Here is a 13,620-nt window from a genome sequence, read left to right on the forward strand (position 1 = left end):
ACCCCCTCCCCTGAGCCACCTGTCGCACACTGAACCCCTCCTGCACCTCAACCCCCTGCCTTGAGTCCTGTCCCACACTCTGCAACCCCAACCGCCAGCCCTGAACCCCACCCGCCGCACCCCTCCTGCACCCCAACCCCCTGCCCTGAGCCCCCTGCCACACTCTGCACCCCAACCCCCTTGCCCTGAGCCCCTTCCTGCACACTGCATCCCCTCACACACCCCACACTCCCTCCTGCACCCCAGCCCCAGCCCTACATTCATGACCCTGCATACAATTTCCCCACCCAGATGTGGCCCTCGGGCCAAAAGGTTTGCCCAACCCTGCTCTAGGTGGTAAACAAAATAATTGCAAATAGGAGATTTGTAGACATATCATCTACAAAAATTAATGTTTATTTAGTCAGAGAAAGTTCCACTCAGTATTATTAAAACAAACAATAAGTAATAGGAGAAGGAGAGCCCAATTTTGAGAGGTTCTGAACATTCATAACTCCCATTGAACTTAGTAGGAAATATAGGTGCTTGTCACTTCCCAGGGTCAGGCCCAAACGAAGGACCAATCATCTTGCAACCCCAATTTAATAGTGAAAATGTCAGCAAATCCAGCCAGAGAAGTCATCTCCCTCAGTTATGTACTCTACATTAACAGTTTTCTCCACCATAAACAGGTTTGTATTTATTCTTATCTCTGATTTCAGAGTTTGGGAAATGTCACATTTATAGTTAGGGCCCTAACAAATTCACGGCCAAGAAAAAGGCATCATTAACCGTGAAATCTGGTCTCCCTCCGTGAAATTTGGTCTTTTGTGTGCTTTTACCCTATACTATACAGATTTCAGGGGGGAGACCAGTGTTTCTCAAATTGGGGGTCCTGACCCAAAAGGGAGTTGCAGGGGGGTTGTGGTTTTGTCACCCTGACTTCTACACTGCCTTCAGGCTTGGTGGCTGGAGAGCGGCGGCTGCTGGTTGTGTGCCCAGCTTTGAAGGCAACGCCACTGCCAGCAGCACTGCAGAAGTAAGGGTGGCAATACCATACCATGCCACCCTTACTTCTACGCTGCTTCTGGTGCCGATGCTGCCTTCAGAGCTAGGCGACTGGAGAGCAGCGGCTGCTGGCCAGGGACCCAGCTATGAAGGCAGCGCCCCATCAGCAGCTGTGCAGAAGTAAGCGAGGCAGTACCATACCATGACACCCTTATTCCTGCGCTGCTGCCTTCAGAGCTGGGTGGCTGGAGAGCGGCAGCTGCTTACTAAGGACTCAGCCCTGTAGACAGCAATGCAGAAGCAAGGGTATCAATATCATACCATACCATCCTTGCTTCTGCGCTGCTGCTGGCGGTGACTCTGCCTTCAGAGCTGGGCTCCCGGCCAGCAGCCACCGCTCTCCAGCTGCCCAGCTCCAAAGGCAGCAGCGCAGAAGTAAGGGTAGCAGTACTGCAATCCCCGCTACAGTAACCTTGCAATATTCCCCCCACACACACACCCACACCTCCTTTTTTGAGTCAGGACTCCTACAATTACACCACCATGAAATTTCAGATTTAAATAAGTAAAATCATGAAATTTACTATTTTTAAAATCCCATGACTGTGAAATTGACCAAAATGGACTGTGAATTTGGTAGGGCCCTATTTATAATATGCAGCTAATATGTCTTCTACAACTTGCTATTTGGAGTAGATCACATCTTGAGTTTATAAAATCACAGTGATATATTTTAGCTTTTAAAATTTAACCAACTGTACAATTCATTATTTATACTGTGAATTTGATAAGTACCTACGTAAATAAAAAATACCTTTGTGTCCAGTTTGCTGGGTGCAGCCCATGTTCAATTGCAGCATTTTCTGCAGGTAACCCAAATGCATCCCATCCCATTGGATTTATCACCTGTAACAAAAATGAAAAATGTTATCCTTTGTCACTTTCTGGAATGGAGTTAGTAACACCTTCAGGGCTCAAAATAATGAATTGTTTCACACTTGAGCATTTGCTTTCCCTGATTTGAGTCACTCCAAAAAGTGCCCACTGGGACTAGTTCAGCTTTAATGGAAATATGAGATATGTCTGCCTGCTGTAGTTTGGTGACATAGGGAGTATGAATGCAGTAGGAGTAGTTAATCTATAGATCACTCACATAGTTCATCACAGTCACTATTTCAATAATGGGTTAACAATGACAATATCAACCCTCTGTAATTTGTCTAATGCTCTAACTATACCAAAACACAAAGCAACTGACATTATGAGTCGGAAGAAGCTGTTGTACTACAAATCTTTGTGCTAGAAAAGGGTGAAAAGATGAACAAGGGTGTTTGGACACAAATTCCCATATCTGAGAACCTGTTGCATAGCTCTAGGTCAGATCCAAACTGGAGCATGCCTGTTTATCCAATTTTTTTATTTTGGTTTAAGTGGGAAAAGGGGGAAGGAAAAGAGTTTCCAATAGCCCCAAATAATACAGGCAAAACAAAACATACACAGAGACCCTAAAAAATTTTCAGTAAATTTTGTGAAAACAATCTTGGGAATTTTGACTGAAGACTTTTATACACATTATTTTAGAAAGATGACAATTAAATGACAACTGAAAAAAATAAGTTTACTATAGAAACAAAACTATTGATATAAAGTGGTGCAACCTGTGCATAGCTTTCCTACTGATAACTAATTGATTAGTTAGTCAGCAGCACAGTATATTCAAAAAGCTTTTTTCTTTTCCTGAATGTATGGTAATAGTGTAAAAATGGTTTAACTTAACACTTCAGTAATGTTGCTGTTAAATGTGCCTGGACAGTAAAGTGATAGGTGCTTTGTAAAAGAGACAGAGTTTCTTACCATTTTAAATATGTTATGAAATTCAGTAATTCTGACCTATTACAAATAAAAGATTAGCAGCAGCTGGTGATATATGAATATGAAGACAAATGCTAATACCTCCATTTGGAAAAATGAACTAATTTCTTAGGTGCAAGCACTCCTTTTCTTATTATTTTGTTATTTTTACTCTTAATTTGACATAATCCACCAAACGTGAACAAAAATGATCCCCTGACTTCAACTGTGGTTCTTTCCCATTTGAAACACAAACAAACAAAAACAAAAAGCACCCCCCTTAGATATTTACATGGTGCCTGCAGTACCACCTCAGTATATAAGCATCAGCATCTAACGGATATTGTCTCCCCAACATCCTGTGTTTTAAACACTGATTAAAAACTAATATTACTCTATTTTATTCCTCTGTTGGTACACCAGCTCCATCAATGACATCAGCTCTGGGAAGAATATTTGTTGATTAATTGTGACTCAAGACAGCATAGGGAGTTCCAGAGCATAGATTTACACACAATCAATGCACTAACAAAGCAAGAGATATTGTATTTTTTGTTGTAGCCTTTTCCAGTTACCAAGCAGATTTTTAAACATATCTAGAAACAAAAATACATTCTCCACCTCCCTGAGATTACAGCCATTTGATGTCAAGACATGTTTTGGGCTGACACCACATGACAATAGCCCTTTAAGCATGCTGGGGCCATTCAAAAAATAAAAATGGCTACTATAAAATAAATTAAATGACAATTTTGCTTAACTAAAAATTCTGTTAAATGATTTTTAATGGGGTTTCTTTTTTTAAATGGGATACTTAAAGATAAGCATCCTCTCATCAGTTCTTACTGACTGTTGTTTAAATGTTGAGGGATTTGCAATGGAAAGAGATGTTACATTTGGTGAAATAGCCTTGTATTCTACAGTTCTCCCACACCCACCATTATAATCTCCATCATTCTATACAACAAGAAATGTGCCTACAGTACACTTCTGAATAACCGCTCTGGGTTCATTTTTGTAAACATTAAGGGCCAATCTGCATCTGGTCCTGTAAGGGTGTGGAAGGGCAGCTGAACGGGAACAATGAACCTTCCACTCTTTGCTCAGCTGAGCAGCCCATAGCCTCAGTCCTCATGATCCCCAAGAACAAGAACTAGGAAAATGTAGCTCTGCTGTTGGCTAGACTCACCAGAGCAGCTGGGTGATGTTCCTCACCAGTGCAGGAAGAGGGAGCACATGCTACATTCTATTAAAGGGTGTCAGAGCCATTGTTCTTTCATGTGTTTTTCCCAGTGGCCCCAGAAACAGTCCAGCATGGAGCCCCCTCCTTATATATCTTGCTTAACAGCCACAGCATAACTCTACATTTCCATTACAATAATATACCAACATCCCTCACCAGGACAGCATCACTGTCGGTCTCAAATATCAACAAGACAATGGACAGCACTCCGGGGGGGAGGGATAGCTCAGTGGTTTGAGCATTGGCCTGCTAAACCCAGGGTTGTGAGTTCAATCCTTGAGGGGGGCCACTTAGGGATCTGGGGCAAAATCAGTACTTAGTCCTGCTAGTGAAGGCAGGGGGCTGGACTCAATGACCTTTCAAGGTCCCTTCCAGTTCTAGGAGATGGGATATCTCCATTAATTTAATTTTAATTTAATTTAATTAATATCCACCCCATACATCGCCAAACTCATCCATTTCATCCTCACACATAACAACTTAACATTTCATAATAAACACTTTGTCCAAACCATGAGAACAGCCACGAGCAGTAGGATGGCTCCCAAATAAGCTAACCTCCTTAAGGGAAGAATTTCTGGAAAATTGTGTCAGGAAACCAATGACATTTTTATCCTCTGGACAAACAATTTAAACTCTCTCATATATTTCCACTACAACTTCAACAGCCACCGCCCATCCATCAAACTCTCTCTAGAATACCCCCATACCAGCATCAACTTCCTGGACAGCATGATCAGCTTCCAACAATGGAACCCCACACACAACTATATACAAGAAACCCACAGATCACCACACTCACCTCCACAGATCAAGTAACCACCCCAGACACACCAAGAAACCGGTTGTCTAAAGCCCAGCACTCAGATCCCACAGAATATGCTCCAAGGAGAAAGTTTGGTATATATAACTTAGCACACTTAAAACACAGAAAACAAAACAAAACCACTGACCACACACACCTAGTCCTCACCTACCACCCCACTCTGGAACCCATATGGGGTATCATTGAACAATTACAAGCCGTACTTGATGGGGACTACATCCTGAAAGAAATTTTTCCCGAAACCCCTTTTTTGGCCTTCAAATAAACTCTCAGCCTTGCCAGCTCATCATCAGAAGTAAGCTTCCAACAGGATACCAACTCAAAGCGGCATCAGACCTTGCAATAACAGCAGATGCAAAACGTCCAGATATATCTCTACTGCTACAATGATCAATACCCCTCCCAACACACCTTTCAAGATCCATGGGTCCTATACATGCCTATCAAACATGTGATATGCCTCATCAAATGCCTCAACAACTATGTGCATGAAACTAGACAATCATTACATTCTCGAATGAACTCACAGAAGAATGATAAAAGACAAAAACATGCTATTACCCATGGGCGAACTCTTTTCACAAAGCAATCATTCTATATCTGACCTATCAGTCCTCATCCTCAAAGGAAATCTTCACAACACCTTCAAAAGATGAGCCTAGGAACTTGAATTCACAACTCAGCTAGACTCTAAAAATCATGGAATCAAAGATACTGTTGTTATGACTCATTACAACAATCTGTAACCAACTAACCCTTACTTGTTCTATGCTTGTCCTAATTGCCCATGGCACCTTAAATGGTCTCTTGCAACATGCGTTTACTCCTAATGCTTAACAATCTGCCCCACCTCATATTTAGCTGAGACATTCCAATTACCTTTTTCAGACTGAAGAACTCTGTGTAGTTTGAAAGCTTGTCTTTTTCACCAACAGAAGTTGGTCCAATATGAGATATTACCTCACTCACCTTGTCTCTCTCATTACAACAACAAACATGCAATCACTGTACTTGGTGTCTTCCTATTAAGTCTATCAACTTTTGGGGGAGTTTAATATTTACTTTTCTGAAGATGGTACAGTATTGCTATCTCCTCACACATGTTTTTTTAAATCAACCTCTGGAATATCTATTCATTAGGAAATCAATTTAAGAATTTCACCAACAGAAGATATTTTGCTCTAACAGCTATCTAAGGTGATCCTAAAATTAAAGCATGAAGAAATATTTACATTTGAGGTTTCCTACTGGAACCTTAGTTTAAAGAGACATTAAAAATATCCACAAGTGAAACTCCAGAATAGATGTATCTATGCAGTTGCCATAGAGACTAATGTAGCGCACACAATATATTAGAGAAAATCATTTCAAGTTCACTGTCTCTTTTACCTCTATAGTGAGAATGGATTTGAAAGTTTGTGAAATGCAATTGTCTAAATGGTAATATGTCTGTTTCTTCTGACCATACTAAGGGATATGAATCTACAGATAAAATGCAATAGTCCCCACACAGCTCTCCATACTATGCTTAAGGTCTACTCAGTTACCATGGACAAAGCACAATCGAAAGATGCCTATTCAGCGGAGTATGATTTCTATAGTAGTGAAATACAGGGTAGAAATCAGGGAAGAATGCATGAAATACACACATTATTTGTATATCAGAAGATACATCAAATTCAAATAATACTGAAAAGAATACAAGGTCCTGTCATTTTATAAAAAAAGGAAAAACAAACAAACAAGGACAGGAAGAAAACAGTTTATAAGACATATGTATATGCACATCAGTTCCTTAGCCATGGACAGTGATTCAGGCACCATTAGAAAATACACTATTTCCCCCAGCATTACAGATGAACAAATGAAATGCAAGAAAGTCAATCACTTTCTTATATTTTGACTTGACGTTGACTTAAGACAAAGGTCACTACTTCTTGTGGTTATACAACCAACAGACCAACTCTGCTCACTTGGAGATCACTCAGCACAGCAACAACCCCTTCCTAACAAGGCTTCTCAGCACAGATGATAGTTGTTCCCTACCCACAAGGTAAAGAGAAAACAAATAATGGACCCCTCTTCTACTCAGGCTCTTCTCTGTAAGTCTCAGGATGCCTAACACTTATTAATCCGATGGTGAGAGAGTCGTATTATTAGGAAGCAACAGTTATTCAGAGACTGGTATTTTGTAATCTGCATTTGATATTTTATATGGGGCCCATGAAGTTACAACAATAAAATGGTTATTTCATATCATATTCTTGACTATTACCCCCACACAGTCTGTAGCCTCTTCTTTCTAGAAAAGATCCTTGAGAAGGATGCAGTTGGGCCAAGAGAAAGCGGTATCTTGAAATATTTTAGATTCCAAAGAATCAAGCTTAACATTAGGTCATGGCACAGCAACTGTGCTAGTCTCATGATGTGGTCCATGTTCTCAGGACAATGGACAGAAGTCAGATGCTCAGGTTCATACTACCACTTCTGTCAGTGACTTGTCACTGTTAACCAGGAGGCCCTGTTAACATGACTACAGAACTGGAAGAGGAAGATTTAAAATATTCCCTCCATTCCTCTCAGAGAGATCTCAGACCCCTTCTTTCAGAAGGTTTTCAACTGTGCAATCTCTTTATGTTCTGTCTTGTCAAGTGCTTCATGATACAAGATTAACAATATTCTGATAATATTCAACTTTATGTCTCTATCAATCTGACTAGAGAAGGCATGAAAAGCTATTGAAAGACCTTTGCTTAATTGCTAAAAGGAAACAAAGAGCTTGTTTGCATTATCAGAGTCTTTGGTATATAAGGAATAGTGTGTCACAGCACTGTAATATCTCTTTCCTGGTGTGCTGCATTCCATTATGAAGACTGAAATTTCTTAAAGTGCTCAGACTCTACAATGAGTGCCAAAAAATACATCCATTTGATAAACTTTATATATTGGTTTTATTTATTTTAAAGCTGGCAGGAGAAGACAATATCAGGCAAAAACAAAGCGTCTTGTTTAAGTGATAAAGAATTTGAAGGACCAATGGTCTGGTAGGTTACGACAAATCCTAAATTCCTCTATTTGCCTACACATTAGGGAGAGAATGAAATTTTAAAAACAAGCTTTCCTTCTGAGCATGTCTCCAAATTGCCCTTTAAATTTACCAGCTAACAGAAACAGATACCTAACAGCTAAAAATCAGGCAGGCAAGGAACAACTGGTAACATTAAAACTGTGAATATTTGACTACTATATATGATCTAGCAAGCAGCACTATTTCAATAATTCTCTGCAACAGTGTTGCCTATTAATATTCTGCTAATCTACTGCCCAATTAAAAAAAAAACAACCCACAGACTTCTATCATCATAATAACTCTACTTATGTAATGCTCTCATTTATTTCTATTCTTGTTCTCAAAAGAAATAAAAAATGCAAAATTATTCTATGTCTTATGCTATGTCCACACACAACCAAAATTGCTTAGACAACACAATGAGATCTCACATCCTTAATCTTTTACATTCTTATCATGTTTAATTGCATCTCCAACGATTTCTCTTTTTTTAACGTGAAAGAGTCAGTCAGCTAATTAACATCTTAGTTATCTGCCTTTGGAAAACTGGATTCAAATTTGACTCAGTTCACATGAGATATACATGGTGCTATTCATTTAATCTGAAACACAGGAACCATCTTACAATTTAACAAAATGGACAACATTTTCTCAGGAGAAGCTAGAAGAAGTAAAAGCTAATGAAGATCAGAATTGAAGTGCACTGGTATAACATGTCATGGTGACAAGTGCATTATAAGACTTAGACAGATATGCTTATCCCTCTTCAATACCATCAACTATCTACATTTCCAAAAGCACTAGCATAAGGAAAACAAGAAACTCAAGTCATTCCAAAAGGAGGAAGTTGTGATGTGGTTAAGAGAAAAAAATCTTTTCAAATTCCCTTGGGATGTTGTGGAAATGATAATAGAAATGTTCAGTTAGATGGGATTCAGACTATTAGGACCTGATTTAAGTATAAATAAAATAAATCCAGCCACAATGCAGATGAATGGATTAGATGTCACTTCCAAACTAAACAATCTTATAATAATTTTCAGACTATCCCTACAGTATGATTTCCAGTTTTCCTGTAAATGACTGAATCTCACTTATATTAATTTCAATCTATGATTCTATTAAAATAACACCATGGGAACAAATAAACTGGATCTCTCTCTGTTTACTGATTCTTAAGAGAATTATTCTCAGGTCCAGGAAGGACAAAAATGATCAATCTGTGTAAGAATTTGTTAGAAACACTGTAGATAGAAATCATTGATTTCTTGGGAAAAAAATTAAAAAACATTTTTATTTAAATCAGAATTTTTAATTTATTTAAATTATAAATTCTTCTTTTTAAAAATAAACCTGTTGAAAATGAAATCTGAATTTATACAAAATATGTTAAAGCCATAACTTTTTATAAACTCTTAAAACATTTCAATAAAAATAAGTATGCTTAATCCATGAGCCTCTCTCTCGCTCTCAAAAAAAAAGTTAGAGTTAAGGCTCTTTTCTATATAAAGAGAGAATCAGAGGAAAAAAAACATTACTTTTGAGGTCAAGCTAGGGCTTTAAAACATGGCACAATAGGTCAGCCTATGTAAGTTAGGAGAATGAAACATTTTCAAGAGACTTAGACAAGTAAGTCCCTTTCACTTAGGCATATTTGAAAATTTTCCCAGACTGACCAGAATTAATCAATTTAATTCATTTACTACAGTTAATCCCTCTGTTTAATAAATCATTTGGTTGCAAACGCGAAACATATTTTGATACAAGAAGTTTATGTATCCAAAACATTTAAGGTTGTTTTGAGCAATAAAAACAAATGTTATATGCTGTTTTGTGTATTTAAAGTCCAGTTATCATCCTAATATAGCTTGATACAAATTATGAACAAAAAGTTAATTATCTAGTAAATAAGCAATACATCATTCACATCTTTTAACATACTAAAATTGTACAATAAATAAGAATCTGAAAATATTAAGATATATAATTGCTTAAACAAATCTATGTAGTTACAGTGTACCCCCCTACGTAGCAAAAAAACTACAGTGTAAAGACTTTATTTAGTTGTAAATAAACATGTTTTAATGGCTATATCAACCAATGAGAATGCACCTTTCTTTAGAAAATAAAAGTAGTACATATGGAAAAGTGGATTAAAATCAATTATTTATTCACTTGGTGAATTAAATCATGATTTAAATTGCCTTGATAACAATAGCATGGTGCAATAGAATTTTTTTCCTCAAATGGAGGCAGGTTGGATAACTGAAAAAATGTCAGGAGTATTTCTAAGGTTTGTAAAGGACACAACACCTTCAAAATAAAGAAAACAATATTTTAAAAAAATATAGAAAGGAAAATGTCATAGGTTGCCACAAAGCTTTTCTCTTTGAACTTACAAGATAAAGCAGTAATAACATTTATTTTGGTTTGAAGTTAGTTTATTTAGGGAGCGCTTTTCTTGTAAGTTTAAAGCTACAAATTGATTTTCTGTAGCATATTTTTAAATTAAGTTTTGTAACAAGATTTGTAATTAACACTACATATCTGAAGATCTGTTTTAACTGTACTTCTACCTGGGAAACAGCAATATTACCGTATTACTTTGAGCACACATTTTTAGAAATAGTACAGTTTGTGCTAAGACTTTTGTCTTCAAATTTTGTCTTCGATAATTAAAAAGTAAACAACTTGTCCTATAAACAGATATGTTACACCAGAAGTCATTTATTCAACAACCTATTCCAGGTGCATGACAGGGCTTTAGGTTTACATACAGTCCAGTGAGAGAACTGTGGATAAGTGGAGCCATTCTCAAGGATCGTGGGCCAGAAGCTCAGGGGACATAAAATGGACATCAATAGGGCAATGCCAGTTTACACAAGTTGAGGACTTGTCTATGCAGGTCTCACAAATGACTCCCCATACATTACAAAAATACATTTTGATAAGTAATATAATGAAACCTTGTTATTACATCATTCATCCATATGTTCAAATGCGACTATATATTCATATGACATTACACTTACACTTGGAAAAAACACATGGAAGTAAAGTTGCTAGTGTTACTGTACTGCAATTAGACAAAGGCTCTTGCTAGTGAAGCCCTCCTGCCTGCTTGTTCATATTAAGTGCGACACGGCATTTGCATCACCTGGTGCTCTATCATAAAGTGAAATCCCAAAGCAACAGAGAAAGAAAGAGAGCAGCAAATACACGTTCCCCTCCCAACACCCCGCCCCCTCCACCCCCACCAAAAAAACACCTTTGTTAAAATGAAATTAAGGTTTCAGGCAAATATTACTGGTTTACATTAGTGTTTAAATTAAAAAAAATCAAACTTTGGAAATCTGGAAAGATGAAACACTAAAGTTGCACTTATCCAAAATAGTACCCAAACTGCTTAACTCTGTCCCCATAGAGATATCAGCCTACCACCTAACTGAGCAAATTATACAGATGTATTTACATAAATTGGTTTAGAAACTAATTTAGTTAAATACGTGTAATTCCCTTGTGTAGACACTCATTCTTATTTAAGCATCATATTGAGCTAACTTAAGTCAACTCCTCGCCAACTTAGGCTAAGTCAATATAAGACCAATTTATTTAAATTAGTAAAACTTTCTCCTATAGATAATGCCTATATAAGCAAGCAGCATTCCCACTCTGCTCCTAACTCAATATAATGTCCAAACTAACTGTCGTTTTTTGAGTTTTCCTTTATTGAGAAGTTAAACAACAACATAAATATCAGCCTCAGCTTCCCCCAAGCATGGCCATGCCTAGGATTTCTCACTGTAAACCACACTGGCACTCCCCCAAGTCCCCTTTTTACCTAAGAAAGAGACTCATCTCATTTATATTCTGAGTTAGAGCTAGTGGAACCTATCTGGCTTGTCTGACAGGATCAGACAGACGAATAGTTCTACAAGTCCATGGGGCCGGATGCACTGCATCCGAGGGTGCTAAAAGAGTTGGCAGGTGTGATTGCAGAATCATTGGCCATTATCTTTGAAAACTCATGGCGAGCAGGGGAGGTCCCGGATGACTGGAAAAAGACTAATGTAGTGCACATCTTTAAAAAAGGGAAGAAGGAGGATCCAAGGAACTACAGACCAGTGAGCCTCACCTCAGTCCTTGGAAAAATCATGGAGCAGGTCCTCAAGGAATCAATTTTTAAGCACTTTGAGGAGAGGAAAGTGATCAGGAACAGTCAGCCTGGATTCACCAAGGGCAAGTCATGCCTGACTAAACTTATTGCCTTCGATGATGAGATAACTGGCTCTGTGGATGAGGGGAAAGCAGTGGATGTGTTATTCCTTGACTTTAGCAAAGCTTTTGATACGGTCTCCCACAGTATTCTTGCCAGCAAGTTAAAGAAGTATGGCCTGGATGAATGGACTATAAGGTAGATAGAAAGCTGGCTAGATCATTGGACTCAACGGGTAGCGATCAATGGCTCCATGTCTAGTTGGCAGCTGGTATCAAGCGGAGTGCCTCAAGGGTCGGTCCTGGGACCAGTTTTGTTCACTATCTTCATTAATGATCTGGAGGATGGCATGGATTGCACCCTCAGCAAGTTTGCAGATGACACTAAACTGGGAGGAGTGGTAGATATGCTGAAGGGTAGGGATAGGATACAGAGGGACCTAGACAAATTAGAGGATTGGGCCAAAAGAAATCTGATGAGGTTCAACAAGGACAAGTGCAGAGTCCTGCACTTAGGACGGAAGAATCCCATGCACTGCTACAGACTAGGGACTGAGTGGCTAGGCAGCAGTTCTGCAGAAAAGGACCTAGGGGTTACAGTGGACAAGAAGCTGGATATGAGTTGACAGTGTGCTCTTGTTGCTAAGAAGGCTAACGTCATTTTGTGCTGTATAAGTAGGAGCATTGCCAGCAGATTGAGGGACATGATCATTCCCCTCTATTCGGCATTGGTGAGGCCTCATCTGGAGTACTGTGTCCAGTTTTTGGCCCCACACTACAAGAAGGATGTGAAAAAATTGGAAAGAGTCCAGCAGAGGGCAACAAAAATGATTAGGGGGCTGGAGCACATGATTTATAAGGAGAGGCTAAGGGAACTGGGATTATTTAGTCTGCAGAAGAGAAGAATGAGGGGGGATTTGATAGCTGCTTTCAACTACCTGAAAGGGGTTCCAAAGAGGATGGATCTAGACTGTTCACAGTGGTAGCAGATGACAGAACAAGGAGTAATGGTCTCAAGTTGCAGTGGGAGAGATTTAGGTTGGATATTAGGAAAAACTTTTATACTAGGAGGGTGGTGAAGCACTGGAATGGGTTACCTAGGGAGGTGGTGGAATCTCCTTCCTTAGAGATTTTTAATGTCAGGCTTGATAAAGCCCTGGCTGGGATGATTTAGTTGGGGATTGGTCCTGCTTTGAGTACGGGGTTGGACTAGGTGACCTCCTGAGGTCCCTTCCAACCCTGATATTCTATGATCTTTATTCATAGTCCTTAAATGTGACATTGTTTCAAAGATTCTCCTTTCTACTGTAACCATTTCTTAAGGAAAGCAACCAAGTATAAATGGCATTGCTTTCTAACTTTAAAATTTTCACCAAGAAAAACATTTCAAAATAAGACTTGCTTTGAATATCAAATATTTCTATCTGG

The 13,620-nt window shown here is 38.7% G+C and overlaps 1 protein-coding gene across 10 annotated transcripts in view; it reads right to left on the reverse strand.

The window, feature by feature from the left end:
* The window catches only part of LARS2 (leucyl-tRNA synthetase 2, mitochondrial), a 130,867-nt gene that overhangs the window by 94,530 nt on the left and 22,717 nt on the right, over window positions 1-13,620 (reverse strand). For 5 of the 10 annotated variants that reach the window (XM_065587104.1, XM_065587108.1, XM_065587106.1 and 2 more), the window contains one exon: window positions 1,787-1,893. In XM_065587104.1, coding sequence (XP_065443176.1) covers window positions 1,787-1,893 — 107 coding nt within the window. The remainder of the gene's footprint in view (window positions 1-1,786; window positions 1,894-13,620) is intronic. The other 5 variants (XM_065587109.1, XM_065587107.1, XM_065587105.1 and 2 more) reach the window with 1 other exon arrangement.

The sequence above is a fragment of the Chrysemys picta genome, chromosome 2 (genome assembly GCF_011386835.1).
Source record: "Chrysemys picta bellii isolate R12L10 chromosome 2, ASM1138683v2, whole genome shotgun sequence".
Taxonomy (NCBI): Eukaryota; Metazoa; Chordata; order Testudines; family Emydidae; genus Chrysemys; species Chrysemys picta.